At 40.6% G+C, this 26,212-nt stretch overlaps 1 protein-coding gene across 12 annotated transcripts in view; it reads left to right on the forward strand.

The window, feature by feature from the left end:
* Positions 1-24,506, forward strand: part of ZBTB20 (zinc finger and BTB domain containing 20) — a 919,384-nt gene extending 894,878 nt beyond the window's left edge. For all 12 annotated transcript variants that reach the window (XM_059687788.1, XM_059687786.1, XM_059687787.1 and 9 more), the window contains one exon: positions 504-24,506. In XM_059687788.1, the coding sequence (XP_059543771.1) occupies positions 504-925 (422 nt within the window). In that variant the 3' untranslated portion in view covers positions 926-24,506. The remainder of the gene's footprint in view (positions 1-503) is intronic.
* Positions 24,507-26,212: the final 1,706 nt, after the last annotated feature.

The raw sequence follows: 26,212 nt of genomic DNA on the forward strand, positions 1-26,212 counted from the left end.
TGAATAGAATACTGGAAATGGAGAGGTGAGCTACGTGATCATTGTGCTTAGTTCCCAAAGATTGCAGAGAACCCCATGTCTCCAAAGATCTTCCCTCTCTCTTAGTTCGTATATTTTTTGATAATGTTAATGGGAAACACATATAAATCCCCTAATGGTGACACTGAAAATTACCCCCTTAAAGTAGCCCTTCCTTTTCTCCACAGGATGACCTTGGAAGACTTTTAGTGGGGAATGTCTTAGAGCTTTCCAAGAAAGCCATTTCTGACACAGGGAAACAGGAAACTCTAGACTTCCCTGGCATCACCTTAAAGCAAGGTTTCTCAGCACACAAGAGGCCAGGAAGGACTGGATCTTTCCAATCAAGAGGGATCCATTAATGAATCAGACTATTTTTTTAATTTTTTTGTTTTTGTTTTTTGTTGTCTTGTTTTTCTGTCTCTTTCTCCCTCCCTTGCTATGTCTCGCTCTGTCCTGCCTGCTGTCTGTTCCCACCTCAACAGGTGAGAAGCCCCACCAATGCAGCATCTGTTGGCGCTCCTTCTCCTTAAAGGATTACCTTATCAAGCACATGGTGACACACACAGGAGTGAGGGCATACCAGTGCAGCATCTGCAACAAGCGCTTCACCCAGAAGAGCTCGCTCAATGTGCACATGCGCCTCCACCGGGGGGAGAAGTCCTATGAGTGCTACATCTGCAAAAAGAAGTTCTCCCACAAGACCCTCCTGGAGCGACACGTGGCCCTGCACAGTGCCAGTAACGGGACCCCTCCCACAGGCACAGCCCCGGGAGCCCGTGCTGGCCCCCCAGGTGTGGTGGCCTGCACGGAGGGGACCACCTACGTCTGCTCCGTCTGTCCAGCAAAGTTTGACCAAATCGAGCAGTTCAACGACCACATGAGGATGCATGTGTCTGACGGATAAGTAATATCTTTCTCTCTTTCTTATGAACAAAACAACAAAAAACAAACAACAAAAAAAAGCTATGGCACTAGAATTTAAGAAATGTTTTGGTTTCATTTTTACTTTCTTGTTTTTGTTTTTGTTTCGTTTCGTTTTGTACTACATGAAGAACTGTTTTTTGCCTGCTGGTACATTACATTTCCGGAGGCTCGGGTGAATAATAGTTTTCCCGGCCTCCCTCGGATGGTGGCCTTAAGGCCTGGTAGTGCTTCAAGGGGTCCACTGGTTGGATCTCTAGCTACTGGCCTCTAAATACAACCCTTCTTTACAAAAAAAATCTTTTTTAAAAAATTTAAAAAAATTTTTTTTTTCACTTGTGAAGAGCACTACAAAATATATACCGAAATCTAAAAGGCCGACTGTCTTTAAGTACACCGCTTGCAGTGTTTCAGTGGACATTTTCACAATTCTGGCCACTTGGACTTCACAGTAACCAGTTAAAACTGTGGAATATCACTTCTGGTTGAAAACCCAGAGGAAAGGCCCTGCTGTTTTCCACCTACCATGTTGTCTGATTTCATAAAAGGGCTGTGGAGGTGGGAAGGGGCAGTGGGTTTGGTGATGTGGGAATGGGGAATGGCAGGCTTCTCCCCCAGATTCCGCTTGGGCCCACACACCCCAGCCCACCTCCTCCATGCCCCCCGCTTTCAGCAGAAGCCAGGAAGACTTGGACAAGCATCAAGCAACAGTGGCTATCGTATTTATTCAGTGTCTTTGCTGAGCCACAGCCTCAGCACAATCAAGAGGGACTTTCATGAAAGGCAGGAATGCAGATAAAACAAAGATATCAGAGGTTTGCACCTATGTTTCTAGGTACAAGAGAAGGATTATTTCCAACAATCTTTGCAAAAAAAAAACAAAAAAAAAGTGTCAGGATATATTCTTGTGGAAGAGAAAGAGAAATGGAGGGTGGGGGGAATAATAAAAAGTTCTTGAGGCTTTTTTAATTCAAAATTTTATAGAGGGGCAAAAGTGACGTTTACCAGATAGAATGCTGATTTTTTTAATATATTTACAACAGTATTTGTGTAAAAAAAAAACAAAAAAAAAGTGAGATTGTTAAAAGTAATTTTTTTTCCATTTTGGTTTTGCATACACTGCCACCAATCCCTTCTCTTTTATTTTATTTCACACACATATATATATTTTTTGGTAAGTCAAGACTGTTAAGGTTAGCGATACTGCTTCCAGATAGAAAGAATAAAAGGCAATTAAAGTTATATTTGAAAGAGAGGAAGGATATTTTCTTCATATTTTTTTTAATTTTTCTTAATTTTTATTATTGTAAGTGTTGCCTGGGTTGATGAGGGCCTCTGTGGCCGCCCATCCCTGCTGTAATTTGAACTGCTGCTTTGTATTTTGATATGTAGTTCTTTGACTTTTAGCAAGCTTAGGTTGCTCCACTGATTTTTTTTCCAACTGATCCATTTAGAATTCTGTTCTTTTTCATGGGAGGGACTTTAACTTTCAGAAACAGATTTCTTGGTTCTCTAAAAGTTTATTGAGATTGAATGATTCTAGAATTTCCATGGACTTTACTGTTTTCTTTGATGAAACACTAGTAGATTAGAGGTCTTGACAAATGGCTTCTTTCCCTTTGTGGTCAGCCTGGGGGAGGAGCTTACAGAACTGCAGTAGCTCCTCACCCTTCACATCTACAGAGAGCAGTGATAGCAGAGCCTGTGACAGAGCAGGAAGCCTTGATGCCAAAATTACTTTCTTCTTTTCAGATGTTACCTTCCGACTATTTCCACTGTGGTTGAGAGGGCAAAGTAAAATGATCGTTCTCTATCTGATTTATTACCTCTTGCTTTTTGGAAAGGTTTTCAAGAAAGTAACACACTTTCCAGATGCCAATATCCATCATTCAAAGGCCACCAATCCATTGCATCATCCTAGGTGCCACTCTCTCTTCCTAATTGGGATTTCTCTCTTCGGTCCTGATCAAGGTATTATAATAGGGATTTTTCTATCTATAGACAGTGTCCTGAGGGGATTCCAACCCAACTGTAGGAATTCTTAAACCTAACAAAAATGCCAAAGGTGGTTGCATTGCTGGGCATATTTTTAACACACTTAAGGGGGAAAATTAAAACTTTAAACAAAGCAGAAACACCAAACTAGAATTGTGAAAGAGAAAAAAAATAGATTATTTTAGTTTCAAAATTACTTTTCATTTAACCGATTTTTCTTTTAGCAACTTATTTTCAAAAACTGTGCAGCAAAGGAGAAGTCTTCCAAGGGAAATAGCTCTGTAATGACTAAATTGGTTTTACCCATATATATTTTAGACTTTTGGTTAAATGAGATCTTTTCCATAAGTTCTTGGTGATGTTTAGTAGGGTTAGTGCAGCTGGAGTATATGTGAGTGTGATTTGTTCCTGTGTCCTTAATTCAGTAAATATTTTGCTAGAAGTTTTAATGTAGACTTGGATGGTTAATTGACTGTTGCATATCACCCATCATGATTTCTAAGAGGAGTACTGCCAAGAACTGTGTGTCCAAATTGACGTGTTTTAAAAGTTAGTAGAGAACAGATTTTAACTAAGAAAAAGTCCATTTTTCTCTTGAAAACTTGGCTTTTTAAAATAGCAGTGTGTAAGATTCTCATATTTCCACTTAAAACCAACAGGGGGAGCATTAGTTAACTAACCCTGTCATGAAATTGTTTTGATATTTTGAAAACAAGTCATTCAACCCACAAAATAAGAAAGAAAAAAATTGACATTAAGAAAGATTCTTTAATCCAGAGGGAAATTACATATTGCTTAGTATACGTTATAAATAAAAGCCAAAAGTCCCATTAAAATGTTTTCAATTATTTGACAGTAGCTTTTAAAATAGTGTCCTTATTTATTTAAACCTTAGCAAAGTAGACAGAATTCATAATACCTCCAGAAAAGTTGAATTTGGATGCCATTATGGGCCACAGATTTAGCTATCTGCTTCTCAAATTCAAAGGAGACCCATTTGCCGTAATGCTAATTTGCCATGTGAAAAGCTAAGCAATTGGGTTAGAATCTACCTTTAGTTATAGAACATGTAGGGGGGAAATTCCAGTTGGGCTTGAAAACCTAATATTCATTAGTTTCCTTCAAAGGAAGTATGTCTTTTTTTAACAATGCCAGAGGATCCTTAAAGATTTTTTGGTGAGGTGATGTTATCATTAGGACAGCAGGGACCATCCAGGTTTGCATAGCAGTAGACTTTTTCTGCTTGTCATCATGTGTGTCTATTCCTTTCAAACATCTCACAGCCTAAAGTCATTGGCAGACTGTTCTCTGGAGGGGACAATCTAACCTGGAGGAGCAATGAGCTTGCTGTGGGGCCATTGCCGCGTGTTCTAGCCTCTGAAAGGGCTGCTTTCCAAACTGACCTGCATTTTAGAAAGTAAGCGAGTCATACCTCTTTCAAAAGGATAGAGATGCATCCAGATTATCAATCTTTACTTTTAAATATTCACAAACGTCTTAGGAAATAGGGAAACATATTTTGCTTTGAGAATAGAGGATGAACATGAATCCTTTTATTTTGTGACTTCAAATCCAACAATCTTCTTGCATTTAGAACTTCATGCTAGGATGCTATAAGTGCAAGGAAAAATTTTTTCAGTAGCCAGGGGGTAATAAATAGATAAAACAGAAGCAAATGTTCCAGATTTAACACCTCTTAGAATAAGTATGGGATGAGTACAAGAACTGGTATGGAAAATAATATTTTTTAGCAATTTATGATTTTAAAACTGGGTCAGCTGAACAAGGGTAAGAAAAATGTCAAAAATAAATGTTTCCCAAAGCATTTAGATAAAGTTTATGAAGAATAAAATTTCCAGGCACTAAAAACTTGGTAGCATCTCAGCATAGTGAACAATTTCCCCCTATTAAATGCTGATATTTTTATCCCCAAGACCCCAAATGTGTAGAATACAGCCCTAAAAAGGAAGGAATTGGAACACCTGGATCTGATTGAGAAATAAGCCAGGTCAAAAAAAAAAAACACCCAAAAAAACAAAAAACCTTAAATAAAACTATATCAAAATGTTTTTTACTATATATTTTAATTGAGTTATAAACTTTAGCTCTTAATAAGACTTTCTCTCCCCCAAATTTCCAATGCTCTGAATCTGTTTGTGCCATGAGAAACTGGTGGATAGTTTCCTGTTTATGTTCTAGCTGCAGGCCATCCCTTCTTCCTGGGCATCTTGGAGGTCATGATAGCTCCTGAAATTAGAAAGAATGACTGTATTTGCTTTGTTTAGGACTCATAGAGGTTTTATTTCATATCGCCCCAATATTCTATAAGGACCAAGAAATCCCGTTCCCAGCCTGTGAGCAGTTAGAGTTTGGGCATTCTGATGTGAACGGAGAAAAGGTTTCCTCTGGGTGGGTTTGTTTCACGTAGTCCTAATGACTTGAGCTACATGTACTAGTACTTTCACCCTACAAGCACACCAGCAGCATGTGTCCAGTCTATGCCCCAAAACAGTGTTTTTCCTCAGCACAGAAGTTCAGAATGAGGTGTGCTCCTTATAAATCCCTCAGATCCCCAAGAGAACATAATAAAGGTTCAAGTTGCTACCTAGTGTGGCTCCCATAATGCTCCTAACACCTGTTGCCCTTAGAAAAGGGGGCAATGAAATAGATCTGGCCAAGCTTCACACTAGACGTGCCCATTCTGGAGCCTTCCTCTGTTGTAGATGTTATTCAATGAGCTGGGCCTGGGAGCAAAGGATATGTGAGTCTACAGCAAAGGTATTAGATAAACCATCTGCCTCTGCTACAGCCAGTGTACTGCTGCAGCAAAAAGAAACACAACGAAGGTGCAACGTAAGAGCAGACACAACCGAGATGCCCTCGGGATTGAGAAGAATGGGAGAGTGCCCTTTCTGTTGTGACATGACTCTTAAAAGAAATCTCCTGAAAGAATTCTTTAATTTAGGAATGAGTTGAAGTCCTGAGTAATGGAAGCCCTAGGGAAGAGAACAAAAGGATTTCAAAGTGTATTCAGCACCCAATAATGCAAAACCAAAAAACATCCAATCACAACACAAGGAAGTTTGGCAAGAGGTATTTAGAGAAATCTCTGGGCCTTTCCATGGGTAGGGTCAAAGACTTTCTTTTGAGTGATTTCTGTCTCCAAGATCCCTCTTTATTCACTAGAAAAGAACTTTATTTAAATGGCTAATTTTGTCCCCCAGAAAAAGAAATTTAAAAAAAGAAAAATAGGACACTGAAGACAGAACCATGTGACTTGGTGACAAACAAAAGGAAGGGCGCACTAGCTTTTCAATAGACTCCCTACTCCATAGAAAAAGCAAAGCAGCCCAGTGCCTCCAGTCTGCAGTGCCTGAGGAGGGTGCTTGAGCCGACCAGGCCACCGGGCGGGCTTCTGGGGCTACACACAACTTCCCAGCTGGGATGGCGACAACTCTTTCTCTCTCTGTTTTCACGAAGAAAAGGGCTGTTCTCTTAGGTGCCCAGGAAATACAATGACATGGAATAAACTTTCAAAGCAATCTCTATCCTGGTGCTCAGGCTTCATATGAAGGCAGAAAAGGGACACAGATGCGCCCTTGCTTTAGAGAAAGAATATCTTCCTATTCCCAAGGGCTCTCTGTGTAGAGCTGCCATTTCTGAACCAGCTTAAGTCTCCCCAGGAGGAGAAGCTGTGGTGACCCGCAAACATAGACTGTGGAAATTACTGACCAAAGCATCATTTCTAGCACTAGGAATTAAGATGATTAGCCTGACCAAAATACTCCAAAGATTTCTCTAAGCCTCTGAATACTTTTTCTCCTTGGACATTGAATCCATAGTGGCCAGTGGTGTACATTAACAGATCCCAGAAAATGGCACAGGTTCTTTTTCAGAACCGGGTTGAAACCAGAAACATCATCTTTTCACACCACTGACTGAAACACCTGGATTCCAGGGTTTCTTCAGGTCCAGCCTGCTGTTCCATAAACTGAATACTTTCAGACTAAAACCTAATCTAAAGTGACCTCGGCTAAGGTATTTTCACAAGAAGCCACTTGTAGTAAAGAATTATTGCCTTAAATCAGAAAGCCCAGGGGAGAGGACTGAAGAGAGAGAGATTGGAAGGGTGCGGAGACATGGACAGTTCTTGGTTTTTAATAGTTGCATTATCACAAAAATGTTTCTGACTGAAGACTATGTTTGGGGGGAGGCAACAGACTTGTCCAGAACTGGCTACTCAGGAAGCAGCTGCTATTTCCTATCCTATTTCTGTGACATAGATCTGGGCCAGGTGTGAAATAGACATCATCTTATCTAACTAGTGAATTGCATAAGACAGGATCACAGGTGTCTGGGATTCCATTTTTAATCATTTTCTTAACGGAGAACAATCTCAACAAAATATTTCCTCTTGTTTTTTTCTCAGTTTTAGTGAGCATCTGGTTTATCTGACGGTTCTTTGTTAAATGCAAACTCACAACTTTCAAGTCTTCAATGAAGGAGCCTAATCTGAGATCATAGGGAAAATCTAGCCACAATCATGGGAGTCCTAGTTTTGAGATACCTAATTAGGGTGCAAAAAGTCCCTACTAGTCCTCTTTCAAATTCAGAGGTTTCCTTTGTTCAAAATGCCTCAATGAAATCCTGATACACCCAAGATACAAAAAAAAAAAATTTCTTTTACCTCATAGTAGACATCTGTTTCTACTACTGTTGCAACAGAAGTTTGTTACTGCCCAGAAATATCAGTGCAATTTATATGTAGATTCTAGTAATGAAAGGGACTTAACCCAACCAGCATGTCAGCTGCTATCCAAAATGTGCAAATAAGTGTACATTATGCATGTACACACCCAGCATGGGATGCTCTCAGCACAAAAGTGTTCCAAATTCATATTCCCCGACGACAAGATGGGTTCTGGAACTTCTAGTCAGTCAAAAGTCTCACATGTCTGCTTCTGCTCAGCTGCCTTAGTCAGGTGTATCAGTGCCGACCGCTGTCTGTGGTGGGGCTTTGGGTCATGTCATTCTGCAGGAGCCCTGCCCATCAGTCATTTCTAGGACCCCTTCCCTGAAAACTTGAAGGTACTTGTGTGGAGCAGGAGAGTGCACTTAACCACCTCTGCACTTCTGTGGGATTTACTGATGTGTGTGTGAGCGTGTGTGTTTGTGTGTATACTTGTAGTCTGGGAGAGTGTATGTGTCTCCCACCGAGCACACACAGCAGTAGGTCCTGTGCATAGATTCAATTGCTTCTCCTCACTGTTGCGCTCCAGACTTGTGGCTCCCTTCCCAGGAAGCAGTCACCTGCCCACTCTGTTGCTTTTTGTAGCGTTTCAGAGTTGGTAGAAACAAGGCAGCTTGTTGGATCCACAGCAAACCCACAGTGACAGGCTGTTTTTCTCCAGAAGAAGGTAGAACAGAAGTACTCAACTGGTGAGGAGACGAGAGGGAGCAGCCGTCTGGGGCACCTGCCGAGGCCTGGGAGGAAGGAGCACAGAGGCCATGCAGGCAAGGCCCATACAAGCTTGGCCTAAGCCATTCCAGGTTTTTCCTCTGCAACCCAGTGTGTGCCCACAAACACCCAGCCACTTGTAAGTTTTACTCCCAAACTAAAGCTTCCTAATCCTGTCTGCAGCTGCAGGACACCATCAACTGTGTCTCCTGACACCAGTGTGGCCTTTGCCGAAGTCTTTCCAGGAGTGGCTTGTTTACCATGCCTAGCAAACCAATGGACTCTCGGGGGAAATAATTTTTGGTAAGAATTGATGGCTCTTGCCTGTCTCAGACATTCAAGTAGGAACTGTTCTGAGTAAATGGGCCTGGCTCTCAGAGCTGACTTTGAAGGTGGCCTGGAAACAGATTCAATTTCCTTACTCCCATGTCTTTCTTTTATAGGTAGTTTATTATTTTTTATGACATGTAGATTATTTCTGCTAATTTACAGAATTCAGAGGACATTTTCTTTCCTCTTCTATTTTGGTGACTTTCCCCTCCCCCATTAAGTAAGGCTACTACTTATGGTTGCGATCTTTTCCTTGTTACTATTTTTTAAATGTATATTGTCTTTCTTTATCCAAAATAAGTCTGTGACTGTAACCATAGTTATTTCTTTTTACTGGAAAAAAAGGTGTGTTTTTTTTTAATTAACAGTACTAGTGACTTTGTGGAAGAATATGAGTTACTATTAAAGTATGCTTACTTAAGTACAGTACACTACATTGCAGTATTTCTGAAAGCTAGAACATGCACATTATATATAACAGCTCTATATTGAAGTATATGTTACATTATACTCACTTTAACTTTTTAATCTGCCTGTGATCATGAGTTGATTGCAATATTATTTCTTTGCATTTGTCACCCATCACCAACCTGCCGCAGTTAATCTGGTGCATTTCATAATAATCATTACTGCTCTAGTTTGCCTTTTATATTATCAGCTTCAGTATTGTCTTTACAGGTTTTTAGAATTTTTTTTAAGCTCAGACTTAGCAAATGTAGGAAAGTGAAAACTTTTCGTAAAAAAAAAAAAATGTTTGGTGTGGCTGATACAAAGAGGTTCATAGTATAAGTGATCTTGTTTCGCTGACTCTCTCAATATCTAAAGAACAAAAGAAAGTGCATATGAATGTATCTGTGATTTTCCCCTCTAGGACTGTCACTGCCTGTATTTGCTTTTAAAAATATGACCAAGCACCTGCTTACCCTCCGTGTGACCTGACCAACAATTACAGGCTGTGTTTCAAAGGGCTGCTCATCTGAAAAGCATCAGGCAGTAAAATGCCTAGTTTTCCTGGCTCTGTTTTCAAACATTGATTTTTAAGATTGGTTCTGTACTGACAGCTTCCTGTTTTCAGTATGCTTGCAGTTCTAACTAGTCTTTAATGCTTCCCTGAAGGCAGCTTGGCAGTAGAATATTCATTTCCCTAGGAGCTTTTTAAAAAAATAAAACCTGAATTTGAAGAACTTTTCATGACAGAGGCTAATAGAAGTAGAACTCAGAAAGTTTTATGTAATTTTTTTAGTCTGAAGAATCAATAAAATAAATGGTGGCTCTTGGGTACCTGGCCCTCAGTATCTCCATTTGTCTGTTGAGATGGGGACTTGGTTCCTTCTAATTTAACCAGGCCATCGTGGAAACTTCAGAAATCAGGCATCCAGTCTTCCTAGCAAGAAATATTGTCAAATATTATTTTCAGAAAAAAGAGCTTCTTCAGCTTCCCACAGCTATTTAATCCAATGCCTAGAAAACTCCACAGTTGGATAAACTTTACATCCATCCTGGGTGCCTGAAACCAGCCTCACTCTCTCCATTCTATATTCAGGACAAAATAAAAACAGCTGTTCACAGTACTCAGTGTGAAAGCCCTTCCCACACTGGACCAATAGTGAGGCTTTTTTTCAGTGTGAATAACACCAATTTCTTCCTTTCATCTTCCCCGATATGTTTTTATTTTCAAATCCCACCCCGCTCTGCTGTGCCCCTCCAACAAGTTCGCCCCCACCCTTTTATCCAGGCTCCCCTCCATGCCCTCTGCTTCTGAAGCCTGGTATCATTAAGGATCTACCTACTCTAACCACTTTGAAGGGCTAACATTGAGTCTAATAGCAAAATTATTCATCTGCCTCTCCAAATTTTTCAACTAAATATATTTCTACTAGACAAACGTAATTGTAAATTAAGAGTTAGGGAAGCTGTTCCTTTTCCAACGATCACATAACACCCAAATTATATCAACTTTATTATTTTCCTCACCCTTTCTCTTTAGTTCTTGGTTCTCCTTAAGACTCCTTTAAATTACCTCTTCATATTATTACCACCCCAGGAACTCTAATAATTAGGCCCCTGAGTGCCCATTTCCCTTCCTTTTCCCAAACCCATTGTGAATGCCCTTCTTCAAGCTGTAGGTGTTTAAAGAGCATTGACATGAGCTCATCCACTTGAGACTGGCAGGCAGAGTGAAGCAAGTGTACACTGCACCTTCTCATTCTAAAAGTTATCAATATTCTTTGGAGAGTGGGAGGACCTGACTCACAGTTTTAAATGTCATCTGCACTAGCTGAGGTCATTAATTCCTCTCACCTTCACATTTGGCCAATGATAAAGAGAAAAATATTTTCTGGTGTGTTGTTTTTTTCTTTAAATACCACAGTGTTCAAATTCCTGATATGAGTAGACTATATCTCTGAGGGAGGGAAAAAAATGTTAACTATTTCAATACCTGCCAAGTGACATATTACCAGATACTAGATTTACAGAAATCAAGCAAAGGGGGTGACATTTCAAAATAATTTTGGCAACTGTTCAAGCCTTAAATGAGCTCTTCTAAAACCACTGCCATTTAAACACATTGTAGGAGACAATCAGGAGGAATTTTTGTCATTTGTTATCTTTTGGAGAAACATAATTATTAATTTAGAGTTTTAAGCAGTAATTTACTAAGAAATTAAAAGATTCAAAAAGTTTCTAAAGTATCTGTTTTTAAACATAAACTTAATATATGTTTAAATAAAATAAGGCTTACTAGATACTTGAAGGACCATGTAATACACTCCCCAGTTCCTAAACATTCACCATATAATTTGGTCATCGTACTAGATCTCATTTCAGTGAGTTACAGTTGCCTGGTCGCTGGAGCATTGCCCAAAGGACTGATGCTGTTCTGGATCTGCCCCTGTACAGGATGTTTAGAATGCGATCTTAGCAGCTCCAACACAGTGCTTCCTGACTCCCAGTCCAACACTCTTCCCATGATGCTACGTTGCCTCTCCGCTCTTATGAAGACAAATTCTGAAGCATTTAAAGTGTTACCTGGTTTTTAGTGCACAGGGGTGTGCATTCATTCCTTGTTTTACCCATTGACAAACAGAATCAACATTTAATATCAGAAATGGAGTCTTAATTGGACTTGAGGGTTAACTCAGCATTTTTCCTAATCAAACCAGTGTGTAACATCAGATCACACCACAGAGAGCAATGCAATAATGAGAAGGTTCAGAAGCTTTCCCAAGTCGCAAATCCAGTAGGAAACCAACCTTTCCTAAAGCCAGAATGTATGGAGCTGAGGACCATGATCTTCACTCGGCATGTTCTCCCAACAGGTCCTCTCTTCTTCTCTTCTTTTGTCCATTCTGACCCCTGCATCTTTTTTTAAAGTACTCTGCATCTAAAGTGCTCATCTCCCCAAGCACTGGCTTCTAGCATCCTAAATACTATCATTTAAAGTATAATGTAGAGTAGGAGGGGATCTGGTTCTGATAGGTTCCAGGTGGTCCAGGTAATAAAAAAGGTTTCTCCAGGAGGCCTTCTTGGCATTGTTCCCTCTAGTCCCCCAAGAAGAGTTCCAACCCTGACACCGGGGTTTCTCGCCACAATCTGCATTAGTCTCTAGAGTAGAGTAATGGCTAAATTCTGTTTCATATTCTAGAGACTCCAGGGTGTGGATCTCTTACTGCTTACAAGCCTCCTGCTTTTCTAAGCTGACCCCTGCCAGGAGCACCAATAGCCCTCACAGTGTCTAATGCAGCAAAATCATGGTCAGAAACATTATGAAATGTATTTGGGAGGACAGGAAGGGATTTCTTTCTGCCTTCCCCCACTAACAGCTTGCTTCCTTCCCCAAATCCCACCACAGTGCGTTTCAGAAAGTCTGCATCTCATTTTACAGATCTGTAGTTTTAGTATTTACCAGTATAGCTTAGGAAATGTTCTGAGATTGAGGCTGGTAGCAAACCAGTTTGTTTTCTGCACTGGACTTTAGGGCACGTGTGACAGATGCAATTCCTTCAAAGAAAGTGAAACTAACATAGTCAAGCCAAGGGATGATACTTGTACACATTAAAACAGTTGTCTGCTATCTATAAACCTTGATTGAAGCATAATTATTATTTCTTTAGAAACCTGAAACTGGAGGGATGTGTATTTCCATAAAGCTTGTTTGTTAATTTATTTGTTTCCCTTTATCTCTTTCTTCTCAAGATAGTAAAAGATTTTGATTCTTCAACCTGATGGCATAGGCAGCAGTCAGATACCTGCAGGCCCTGCCGCCTCCTTTCCCTCTGAGAATGAAAAGCCTCCCTTCTGGAGTCTTTGTCCACGAAAACCTTCTCTTTCTTTTCTAGCAGCACTTGAGAGCCTTGTGAGAGAAGTTGTCTCTGCACCTTGAGGAGAGAATAGTTGCAACTATTCCCTGAGAAAGAAGCCCCATTTAACCTAAACTGATAGGTCTTGGGCCAAAGAATAGGAGTTGATTGCAGGTGAAAGCCATGTATTTTATACTGTAAATCCTTATTGTCCCCTCATATTTTAGAAATGCAGCTGGGAATAAGTTATTTTAATGAAAATTCTCTTTGGGTATTTCTTACCGCTATCTAGTGATGAATACCCAGAAAAGGAAAAGAAACAGGAAGGACGCTATTGAAAAGCTAAAATCCATTGATCTATCGATTTCTAAAATTGTTTAGATTTCTTTTCTGTTCATTTCAAACCTATATGTGCTCCCGAGGTCTTCAATGGAGAAACATCCACTTCTCCACTGTTTCTCATCTCCTCACCCAGTGCTGGGGGTGGTGGTCACAGGGAGATGGGCTGCAGGGCCCATACCTCACCACCCAGACCCACCGCCACACGAGAAGGAGAAGCCAAACTAGAAACTTTTTTTTAAAAGGAAATTGTAGTGTTTCATTTGAAAGCATACTGCTTTCAACTCAATCCAATTTACAGATAGCCTGACAGCCTTTTTATGACCTGCCGTTTGTGCTATAATTTGCGCTCTTAGCTCACTCTTTAAAATAATCGCAATTAAGTGAACAGAGGAAAAGCAAGAGGGAAACAGGACAATTGATGGGGCAAATCTGAGACAGTTCTGGATCCTAAAGCTGATTCTCAGGGTTACCAGAAAGTCAGCACCACCCACCCTTTGCCACCCTTGCCCATCTCTCACCATTACAGTCCCAAGACTTGGTAAGATAACCTCACTTCTTTGTCATTTAAGTCTTAATACTATCAAACCCCTCTGGAGATGTTGTAGACACCTGTGACTGCTCTGAGATCTAACCTGCTTTCGAGGAGGCATATGCAGAGAGATGACTGAAAATAAAATAATAGTTCAAATTTAGTTCCAGATTTAGACATAGTCTAAGGTGCTCTATGGGTGTGCACTGCCAGGAGTTCATAAGGCTGGTTACTCTTCTCCTGCTCCCCTTGGGACAAACTTTGATTTGGAACCATCTGTGTGTCACTTGGTAGAAGAAAATGGTCTCTAGACCCTAGACCCTAGGGCATTGTCAGCACGGACACTCCTTCCGTAGTCCCACTGATTTGAACCTCAGCTTTGCTGAGGGGCCTATTAAGATATGAATAAAGGCTAACTTTTTTATATCTTAATATTAACTGATTTTTGCACTCTTCTTGAAAGAATTGTGCTCTTCAGAGTCAAAGGCAAACGAAGGCAAAGAGTTGATGGACTCGAGAAAATCTAACTTTATGTTTTAAAGTAATTTGAGTGTATCAAACCCACTATGCCACACACCCTTGTTTCTATAATCTATTCTGAACTAATGGTGATTCTCCTGAGACTTCAGCGTGCATGTGTGGGTACGAGCAGAGAAGCAGATTTACATTTGGAGAGTGGGGACCCAGACACACTGAAAGGCTTATTCCTGAGGATTATCAAATGTCAAGCATTTCTCCAGAATCACTCAATACTGTCATATCCCAAACTAATGCCAGACTAATACCAAGCAAGAAGTACACCCCATTAGATATCCTACTATGAATGTTTTCTCTTACAGAATAATACAATAAGAGGTACAATGCAGACTCTTAATAATTCACTTTTATATTTAGTAGCAAGACTTTGTGTGTGAGTGTGCCATTGAGCTATTTGTATCAATTTCCAACCTATCATCCTGAGAGGGGCCTTGAGATTTTATGTGTATGTGTATTTAGATCTGTATTTTGTGTGTATTCAGTAAAAAAAATAGTGAATATTCAGAAAAAATAAGAGAAGAATGAGGCGAGGGAGATGGTGGTCAGTAAGGAAGCGCGAGTTCCTCGCGTCCCTGTTTCTGCGAGGTAAGGCGCTGCTGTCTGCAGCCCTGGGGAGTAGCTGATTGCACTATTCAGAAACAAGAGCTCATCACTGTTAAATCTAGGACCTGTTTTGAGAGACAGGAAAGCTTTATCTTTTCCTGTACCCACTCCCTTTAGCATCAGAGCCATTTGACATCATGAAAACCATTCAATAAAAACCACTACTGACCTTTGCATTAAGTAGTCATTGCCCTCTTCTAAATACTACCCTGGTTTCCACTCCACTATTACCCTTTGTTTCCTGCTGATTGGCTTAACATTTTACAGAATAATACATAGGTGCATGTGAATTGTTTCTCTCCCTTGAGCTGAAACAAACAGAGGCAACAAAAGAGATGACTCACTGAAGTGTGAGGCAGAGACTGAATTTCCCACTTTGTGGCACTGGTAACCTTTGTAGAGCTGTGTAGGGTTGAGCTTGGGTTTGTAATAGGGCTTTTTTTTTTCTTTGCACTAAATATGACTGCACTGCATTGCACTACTGAAATGTATTTACTTGTGCTGGGAGAGAGTGTGTGAGGTATGACAAAGAAAGAAAAAAGTTATGAAACTAGAAGCATCACAAAAATAGAGGGTTATTTCCATCATGCTTGGTGGTAGCAGGTTTGGTGAAAATCTGTAGAATGCCAGTCCTTAATCGGGCTTAGAAACTGCCATGTGGATAGGATCTGTTTTCATATCATAAGGAAGTTGGCTTAGTGTCGTGAGCTTAGGATGTTTGGCCAATGTCATCTCCAACTAAGCTTTCAGTAAGAGTTGCAATGGTGAAGCCAACCGAGGTGCTGTGAACACCCTTGCTCTGCCCTGCACCGCGGAGGCTGATGCACATTTCCGTGCCACAGAGGGCAGTGCCCTCTTTCAAAAAACACACAACCATTTTCATGCTAGAGAGAGATTTCCAGCCGGGGCATGCTTTTCCATCCATGGGTGAAACCTAGATCAGGCTAACCAAAGAGGGAGGCCATGGGTGTGATGACAGTAAGGGAACAGTGCAATAACCACTGAGAACCATGAAGTGAAAGGCTTGTTTTGAAACATGCTAGGCCCACTTTGACACTGGAGGAAGAGTCGGAGGACAAAAACAGAACCTACTTACTAACTTCTCTGTCGTAGACGGTCCTTTATTAAGCAGAAGACCTTAACAGTGCCTAAAAGTTTAGTTTTGAAGTTATTGGGGTTTTTCAATTTTTAATTGGATTTTCTTTTATTACCTTGTTTAATCTTAGATGGAATTAGAGTTTATGGCTCTGTAGTGTCTATTAATAAAAGAATCTTACACCACAAGCAATAGTGAAGATGCTGAAGTCTTCTCAGATCCAAAGTGACAGCTTTGAAGGTTCTGGTTCAGTGAGAAAGGATCACAACCCGTCTAAATGGCTAGTGCTGGATTTCTCTGAACATTATCATATAGAGGGATATTATTTGGAATACTCTGTGTCCTAAGATTGCCACATTGACACCTATCTCTCTCTCCTCCTTAGGATCCATCAAGTCTACTATTCCAAGATTTAAAAAAAAATATTAAGGAAGCTGTCAGCCTTGCTAGCCAGAAAAACTCTATTTAGAGCTTTCAGAACTAACATAACCAAACCCTTAAGCACTTAAAGCATTATTTCCATTTTAAATAAGAATCTCTAAATTCAGAATTCAAACAGACATTGATTGCACCAAACCAAAGTGATAGAAAGAAATAATTGACCTTTTAAAATATATCCACATTGACTGACCTAGGATACTTCTCTGGAGGCTTTGGGAAAACACCTTCTTCCTTGACACTCACATACCCACTGCAGTTTTGTCACCAAAGATTTTAATCTCTAGAGCCGGACCTCCTCTCTCTAAGACAAAATACAAGGAGCTCAAGAGATATGCCTTGGTGGTCAAGGGATGACACTGTGGTTTTCATTCTGTTCACAGTGATATTTACAGAAGATTTGTTCTTAGAGGAGCTGCTGAACTATCTTTAAGACTTAGGGTTTGGTCAGAGGTTTAAGAAATAGGAAAATACTAAACAATAGTACCTGACACTGTAAACTAGTCTTTATATGAGTCATGACCTGGAGACTGGTGGAGAGAAAGAAACTTCCATGGAAGAGAATGAGCTCAATCATTTCAGAACCAAGCAAGGGTCATTGGTAAAATGTGGGGTCACATGGACACAGAGCAGATCAGTTCTCTGTGTGGCCAGAGCCAACAGCGGTGGCATAATTCATATGGGCAATGAATTAGAGTATTGAAAAAGCCACAGGCTGGGTTTCACCATGGTAACCAGAGTGGTTGAAAATGTCCAGGCCCATGACAAGGGCCGTGCTTAGGCTGAGCTGTTGTGATAGTGCCTTTCTTGTTGCAGTGAGTACCATGTCAATAATTTGTTCAGTTACACTTCTCTGGATCATTGCCCCCTGGTCTTCGGAGGAGGTCTGAAGGGATAGTGTTCACTTGGAATGAAGGGATAGGATATTGCTCCTGGAATGCTGTGATTTGATGATATTTGCACTAGATTCTAAACTCTACTTTAAACTGGAGCAAGTGAATGAGAGAAAAACCAAGGATGGTTTGAAGTGAAAAGAAACCAAAAGCAGTATTTTCTGACTGATGCCATTTCTTTTTCTTCTTCCTTTTTTTCTGAAAGAAAAACTTCATACTTGCTGATTACCGAGCTCAACTCTTACCAGTTCTTTCCCTTCATATTCATTTCCTACACTGGGACCTCGGTGTGCGCTTACCGTCAGGTGGGGATGGTCACTACAGCTTCGCATCTCTCCTCGGCCTCCTCAAGGCCCGGGACGGGGGTGCGACCCCCCAGAGCCACCTAGCCCTTCGGAAGGCCAGAAAGCATAGGTGTCATATTGAGAGCTGAGATGACAAATGTTTGCTCAGAGGACATTAGCCTGTAGCTAATCCTAAAGGATGCTCAGAAAGAGAAAGAAAACAATGTGTTGAAGAAAACAAATGGAGGTGGAGGTGGTGCCCAAAGTTTGCCTATTGCAACTCTCCTCTTTCCCATCTCACTGCCATGTGCCCTCTATCGGAATTATGTCTCATCCCATGTATTTTATGTTACCAAAAGAATTATTTGGTTCCTTGGTTTCTCTCTTTATCAGTGGGCTGGGAACTCCTCCAAAATTAAAAACAGACACCATCAGCCGCTCCCCTGTGGCCTACCAGCTTCTCAGATGCTGTCCACCTGGTCTTGGCCAGTCAGCTAAGATAACATGGAAGCTCTGGCTGGTTCAACCACCTGTCCACTTTATTTTTGTTTTGTTTCCATTTCCGTTTGAATTTTGAGTGGTCCTATGGAAAGGTGGAAATCATGGGAAAGGTTTGGAGGCTGAAATTCTAGGGCATAGCTTGTCAGGAGTTTGTATGATCCAAAATATATCTTTCTGTATTTTCAGTTTAATCGGTTGCCCTGATTATAATTTCTATTGTATTTGTGGTTATTTTTATAAGGCTAGAGTGCATTTGCTATGTCTATTTGAGTACCTTTTTCTATTTCCCCCATATGGATGCAGTACCAACCTGTTCATGAAACACTTTTTTATTATATTATTAATATGTAATTCTACTGTAGACCAAAAATATAAAAACAAATTTGTCCATTTTAAAGATATAAAGAACTAGTGAGTTAAAGATTAAGAATTGAAGGAAAAGACAGAAGAGCAGTGGTTAACTATGTTGAGTTAGAAATCTAAGAGTAGCCTTACCTATTTTTTAACCAGTGCTTGCCAATCATACCATAGTTGAGATTATATAGTCTTGGCTCCTTCATTCTTATGTTCTATAATTCTTGTTTGTCTGTTTGTTTTTCTTTTATATAATTGAGGTTGCACATCATGCTATTTTTGGAAATGCCTGATTTTATTATATTGTACTTTTATCAGTCATTTTCTTTAGAAGGATGGGGGGAAAGTTTTATTTCTTCTTTTAATTTAAAATTTGTTTAATGCACTGGAAATAAAATTGGACACATTTCACTGTTTAAAAAATCAGAAACAAAACAAAACAAAAACCACAAAGAAAAAACCAGCAATCTAATAAGCAACGGGGAAAAAAGCTATGAAAAAAATCAATTTATACACACAATGAATACACATACAAAATGAGAAATACCACACAAAAGAGAAATACCATCAAATAAGAAAAATACATCACCTTCAGCTACATTGCTGAAAATATAAAACAAAAACAGCATTCCTTTGAGGTTTGAGATCTTGTCATTGTTCCAGTTAATGCCCAACCAGGTTAAATGTAGGAGAGGCGACTGTGGAAGAAGTCACCCAGCCTTCCTCATACCACTGGAGCTCTTCATCACCTTGTATCCCATGCCCGAGCTCCATTTTGAGTAAGAAAGAAAAAAGACATGATATGGTTGAGAAAGTGGCTTGTATAGAGATGTGTGTACCATACATGTGGATAGAGCTTAGTCCTCTGCCCATGTGCTACCTCACGTGATTCTTTTCTCCGTGAGGATTTACAGCAGATAGACCGGCAACATGGGAGACTGTAAATGACTCATAGGACATCAGCTATTGCTAAACAACCTCTTGATTTGGCTTCTTCAGCAGTCCCAGGTGCCAGCAGAGCCGTTAGCCCACACATGTGCACAGTAGTGGAAAGGCAGAGATAGTTTTCCTAGCCAACTGGCTGTACCATTTGTTCAATGTTTGCTGGGTTTTTCTGGGTTTGTTTTGTTTTAGAGTAGGGGTGGAGTGGATGTAACTTTACAATCCTAATACAGTAAATTTTTTGCATCTTCCATGTTTTATGCAAAAACAGACATTTAAATCAATAAATAATTGTGCCCTAGACTGAAAGTTAATGTTTAGGAAAGGAAAAAAAATTGTTGGAATTTTTTCTACATTTTTTTGTGAAGAATCTTTTTTGGAAAGGAAGGATACATATTTTTGTTGTGTAATATTTTCTATTTTTGAATGCATTTTATTGGTACAAGACTGTTTTTTTGGTGAAGACATTATTTAAAAAAAAAAAAAAGAAAAAAACTAATCGAAAAGTTTGCCCTTAAGGATATGCTGCAGTTTTGAGGTTAAAAAAAAAATAACTGATTCAAGATGCGTGTTAAAAGTTGGGATTATATTGTTGTTTTTTGTAATTGTTACAAGAAGAAGTTTGTACCCACTGCTGTTTATTTTGTTTCAGATAAGTAAGTAAAGGGATTGTTCTTGTTTTATTCTTTTTTTAGAGAAAAAAGCTATTTATGAAATGTCAAAAACACTGGACTGTGAGTTTAAGTGTGGAAGCATTTACCACCCTGTGTCTTCGACCAATTATGGGAACCCTTTTCTCTTCCCCCCGCCTTAGCCTTGCCAAATGAGAAAAAAATATACCACCAGTCAGATGATGGAAGCCTCTGGAGCCCTGCTTTAATTTGTACGGTTTGACTAAGTCAGAAAACCAAAGTTAAATTTGTTTCTGAAATCCCACTGTCCATAGCCCTTTTGTGTGATGCAGCCAGCTGCCCCTGCCTCTCTGTCTTGGACCAGTGCCTTCTTCAGGAACTGGGGCCAACTCTGATGCCAAGAGAGGCACCAAGGTGGTGGGCCTGCGAGCTGAGGTCTCATGAAGTAAATGTGAATGGGACTTCAGCCTCTCAGTGGGCAGCCACGCTTTCCCGTCCTGGGGCCGGGCTGCTGAGAGCACGCTGCTTACGGTGCCTGAGGAGAGAGCTTCTAGCCTGTCAGACCCTCTCCTATTACCATCGCTCTCCGGAGTGGCTTTGCCTTTCCAGCGCCCACAGTCCCTGGATGGGGCGGGAGAAGAGTGGTTCTGCTGGAAGAAAGACTGTGGGTGCTGGGAAGGCAGCTGCCCCAGGGAAGACGGTGCGAGGGACCCTCCTGCACAAGGATCCTGCTCGCTCCTCTTGGGTTCTGTGGGTCCCTCCATCTGCTCACTGTGAGGCTGGAGAGGCAGAGGGCCCTGAGGCTGTTCAATAGCTTTTCCATATTTTTTCAACATTGAAAAAATAATTTTTAAAAACTGTGATTTTTTTAAAAAAAAAAAACCATTTGGCTGGAGGGAAGGGAAAAGGGGAACACCAAAAGCTGTATCATAATTAACTGGAGATATGTAACTGGGGGCACTTTCTAGACCAAGACAAATGAATTCCGTTCTGGACCTTAAAGCAGCCAAAATCTTGAGACTGTCAATGACAGAAAGCCGAAGAGAGGCTTCCTTCCCTCCTTTCTCCTTTCTTCTCTGTCTCAGAACCCTCCTCCTCCTCCTCCTTCCCCAGCTTCCTCTGGACGACTGCCCCGGCAGCCCCCGGACTCCCATGTCGTGTGTCTGCACTCGCGTTCACACACACACACACACACACACACACACACACACACACACACGAACTTGCAAAATGCCATTTTTCTGGGACCGAATAAAATCATGTGCCTTCATTTTTTCCTTTTATAGATAGGTGAATCTCTTCCTTTTTACAGTGTTTAAAAACAAACGGGAGGTTGAAGTGTTATTGGAGTATGCGGGCATCATCTGAGAAGTAGTTTTTTTTAGCACATTCCCCCTAAACATTGAACGCAAATATGTTCGGGAGGCTCTTTGGACATTGAGAACATGACATAACTAGATACCTGACGGCCCAAACCCTTTTGATCTCAGAGCAGTTCCTGAAAATTCTATTTCATGGACTTCTTTGATTTTTATCAAAAATGAGGTAAGCAATGGCAAGCAGCCTTGCTCTCCCGATCTGGTGCTTTGTGTGTGGCGTGGGGTGGGCGTCGGGGGCGTGGGTGTGTTTAGACAAAGGGTGCATTCCTACAGATCTCTGGTGCTGAAGGGCCTCAAGTTCCTTTCAGAGACTGCATTTGACACATTTAAGTCACACAAATGAGTGGTATCACATGCAATATTTTAATGGAACCATGGGAGAGGCTCTTTGAAATGGGTTTTTGCATCTTTTGTAACATTTTGATTTCTCTGGTGCCTTATTCCTTCTCAGTGCTGGCACTCACATACCCACAGGGAACTGACAGGAAGTCAGCCTTGGGAGTGGGGACGCATGGGCGATGCTTGAACGTGCGGGCACATGGGGAGGCTGGTGTCAGTGGGTGGGCAGGGGACTCGATGGGATCTCTCAGCTGGAGCCAAGCAGGAACTGCACAAATCCATACAAAGTTAATTCTGACCGTGAACACCCCGCAGACTCATCCTTCCTCATCTGAGCTTTCCTTCCTTCCCCCTCTTCTGTCTCTGCCTTCTCCTAAAGGTGCTGCTGCTGCTGCTAAGGTGCCCAGAGTCCAGAATGCCCAGTAATCACTCAGGCTCAAGCCTGGCACTGCCACGTCAGCCCCTGGCATGACCAAACACAAGTTTCTCTTGCTTGGGGCTGAGAACCGTCAGATTTTTCTCATCAAAAATGTTTTCCAAGAAATCAGTGAATTACAGTTATTCTGCATTGAAAATGCACTTTAAAAAAATAAATGGAAGCTCCATCCTGTTTAAAATAGGCAGAGGGAGCAGGGGAAAGATAAACATGTGCTAGTGTGGGAACCCAGTTCAGTTTATCTCCAGTTGAAACAATATACACTATATGATGTATAAATGTATACACACTTCCTGTATCTCCATGTATACAGTGTATATATTATACATGTATAGGTGTGTATGTGTGCACATGTACACACATGCACACAACCAATCCAGATGCTCATCACAAATCCAGATGCTACACAAACAGCAGCAGAGGAAACAAGGTTGGACTCTTGCAACAGATCACAAAAAATAAAAACAGCTCTTTGCAGTGACTGGTCATTTCTGTATGTTCACAAGGAATGGATTGTAACAGAAAAAAAAGGAACAGTGCTAGTGAAAGAGGAAAAATGGGCGAGACCATCTTGATCCAATGGGAATGCAGTAATGTTCTATACTATTTCATCTGTTATTTCTTTTAGTCATATTGATTTGATTTCCGTTTCTGGCTATTAAATACATTTTTAAGCTCAAGTGACCCACAACAAACTGAATAAATCAACTACAGTGAAAGCCCTTTTCAATGGAAGATGTCAGAAATCTCAAAACCATTGGCCTGGCTCAGAACTACCATGTGCAAATCAGTACTCTTAATGTTTGAAATAAAAACTGAAAAAAGAGAAAAACTTTTTTGAAGCACCTTACTGTGGCCATCCATTCGAGGAGTGGGTGCCACTTTTTTCTTTGAGCACCTTATTGACGTGTTTTGCTATCTGCTGTCTTTCTGTTACCTGTTGGCTGAATGGCTAGCTGTTAACACTCACATGTGCACAGACCGGACGTCTGGGCAGGTGTGTTCTCAATGAAGTTTACTGTGGTGACTGCTGAAAGGTGAACCCATTTCCTGATGTTCCCGCCACAGTGTTGTGATAAGATGCGAAGAGACCCTATTTCCTGCACAGAAATGTTTCTTATCACATTGTATCGTCATATGGAAAGGAATATGGTCCCTTTTTTGCAATTGCTACTGTACACATGCGCGCGCGCACACACACATGCATAAACATATCCATTCATCCAAGTGGTATTTTCAATGTCTGTGTGGGTGTCACTGTTTATGCAGTTTCTATTTCCCAGTGAATTTCGAGGGGAGGGTAACTTTTTTCACCAGATTGTCTTTTCAGACTGAAGACCTGGGAATTGGGGAAGAGTTTGGAAAGAGGGAAGGGCAAGGAAAAAGAGAGCTTTAAATTAAAAGAATAACTTCCCAAGAGGAACCGGGGCTCAATGACTGCAGAGACACTAGCCTCCTATCTTGGCAGGTGGGCATGGAACACTGCTTGTATCAATCTGTGTACCGTATGAACCCATGGACACACAAACACACATCCATCCATCCGTATATACGTGGTGTGGGATGAGCAGGTCAATCGTTTTGAGAGGGAGTTTGTTCCTTTTTTTTTTCTTCATTATACTCTTAAATTGTTGTCAGTTATCAAACAAACAAAATTGTTTTTCAAAAACCTTGCATACGCCTTTTCTATCAAGTGCTTTAAAATATAGACTAAATACACACATCCTGCCAGTTTTTTCTTACAGTGACAGTATCCTTACCTGCCATTTAATATTAGCCTCGTATTTTTCTCACGTATATTTACCTGTGACTTGTATTTGTTATTTAAACAGGAAAAAAAACATTCAAAAAAAGAAAAATTAACTGTAGCGCTTCATTATACTATTATATTATTATTGTGACATTTTGGAATACTGTGAAGTTTTATCTCTTGCATATACTTTATACGGAAGTATTACGCCTTAAAAATACGAAAATAAATTTTACAAGGTTTCTGTTTTGTGTGGAAGAGTAATTGATGTTGCTAAGAATGATGTTTGTTTTTTGGGGTTTTTGTTGTTTTTTTTAAATGTTACCAGCACTTTTTTTGTAAGTTTCACTTTCCGAGGTATTGTACAAGTTCACACTGTTTGTGAAGTTTGAATATGAAGGAATAATTAAAAAAAAAAAAAACTTCTCTTGGTTTCCTACTGTGTCTTCTTTACATTGTGACAGTTTTTCTGTTTTAGGCCGTTCTCCCCATTCTTTTATCTATTGTGATCTAGGTCTAGAGATTATCCAAATAAGAATTACCCCTAAAAGGCCCCGAAAAATTCCTAATATATTCTCCTCTTGGCACAAGAGATAGGAATTCCAAGATTGGTAACATTGAGGTCGTTTAGGGAAATATAATGTAAATTCAGGCATTTTCCTTCTCCTATCCAAACCTCACAAATGATCACGTGGCTCATTCACTGTTATCTAAATCATCCACCTTTGTTCCTTCCTCACATGCAAATGGGTCTCTCTCTGCCTCTTGTAGAAATAACCAATCCTATATAACACTGTGCCCATCGATCCTGTATCCTTGTACCCAAGGAACATTCAGGCTCAAAATGCATCCCCATCTGATGACTTTGGAGACTCCTAAGGGACTACAATCAGCCGTGGGCAAACTACAGCCCGAGGGCCGGATCCGGCCCGTTTGAAATGAATAAAACTAAAAAAAAAAAAAAAAAAAAGACCGTACCCTTTTATGTAATGATGTTTACTTTGAATTTATATTAGTTCACACAAACACTCCATCCATGCTTTTGTTCTGGCCCTCCCGTCCAGTTTAAGAACCCTTTGTGGCTCTCGAGTCAAAAAGTTTGCCCACCCCTGGTCTACATAGACCCTTTCTCAGATGCCACTCTACTCAGGGAGCTCTCTAACCTCATCCCTCTCGCAGAAGTTGCTGATGCAATGGAGAAGACGTACATCTCATTTGTCCCTGGGAAGTCAATCCAATTGAATTAGATTCACTAACTCTTCAGTAAAGCATCTCTATTCCACTCAGCACTGCAGTGTGTGAAGGAAACAGAGCACGTTATTTCAGGCCTGATAAACCTTAAAATCTAACCACTGAAATAAAGGTTCGTATAAAATCAAAAGCTAGATTTTACCATTCAAACTTGCAGTGTCATGGGAATTTATAAATTAGCAAAGATAAATGAGCAGGGCAAGTCAAGGAAGGACCCAAGAAATAAGCAGTCTAGCTTGGGGGCTCCCCCGGACATGCAGGCTTTGGGTTGGAGGAGTTGAGTGCAGGCAGACATTTCCACCAGTGTGAGCACACACAGAGACCTAGGCCTGGGCATGTGGCGGGGAGAGGCTTAAGGAGAACTCTGGGCTGAAAGGTGACCTCTGCGAATTTAAATGGTGACTTCTTGCAGCTCAATCACTGAACGACTAAGTTTACCTGATAGTCTATGAAATAGAAAATAAAGAGGGAGAAAACACTTTCATGATGCAAAATTTGTCCCTATTTGATTTCTGTGAATCCTAGCAACATCCTGATGATGCCAGCCAACTTCACCCGGAGCTTTTGATCTCTCTGTGCACAACCCCCAAACACTTCAGGCCTCCTCGCTGCCTGCTGAAACATATGGGCTACAGTAATAGTCAGTGGCACCTAGGTTGTTCATATGGCACTTAACAGTTGACAAAGTTCTCCTTCATTTACTTTAATCCATCCTCACAATTTCCCTGTGAAACATTGTGAAGTAGTTATTACACCAGTTTATAGGAACAGAGGCTCAGAAATATGTGCTTTTCCCATTACAAAATCATTAATAAACTAATACTTGAAGTCAAGTTTTCTGAAACCCAATGATATGTATATCACACCAGGGTCTCTCAAA

The sequence above is a fragment of the Myotis daubentonii genome, chromosome 3 (genome assembly GCF_963259705.1).
Source record: "Myotis daubentonii chromosome 3, mMyoDau2.1, whole genome shotgun sequence".
Taxonomy (NCBI): domain Eukaryota; kingdom Metazoa; phylum Chordata; class Mammalia; order Chiroptera; family Vespertilionidae; genus Myotis; species Myotis daubentonii.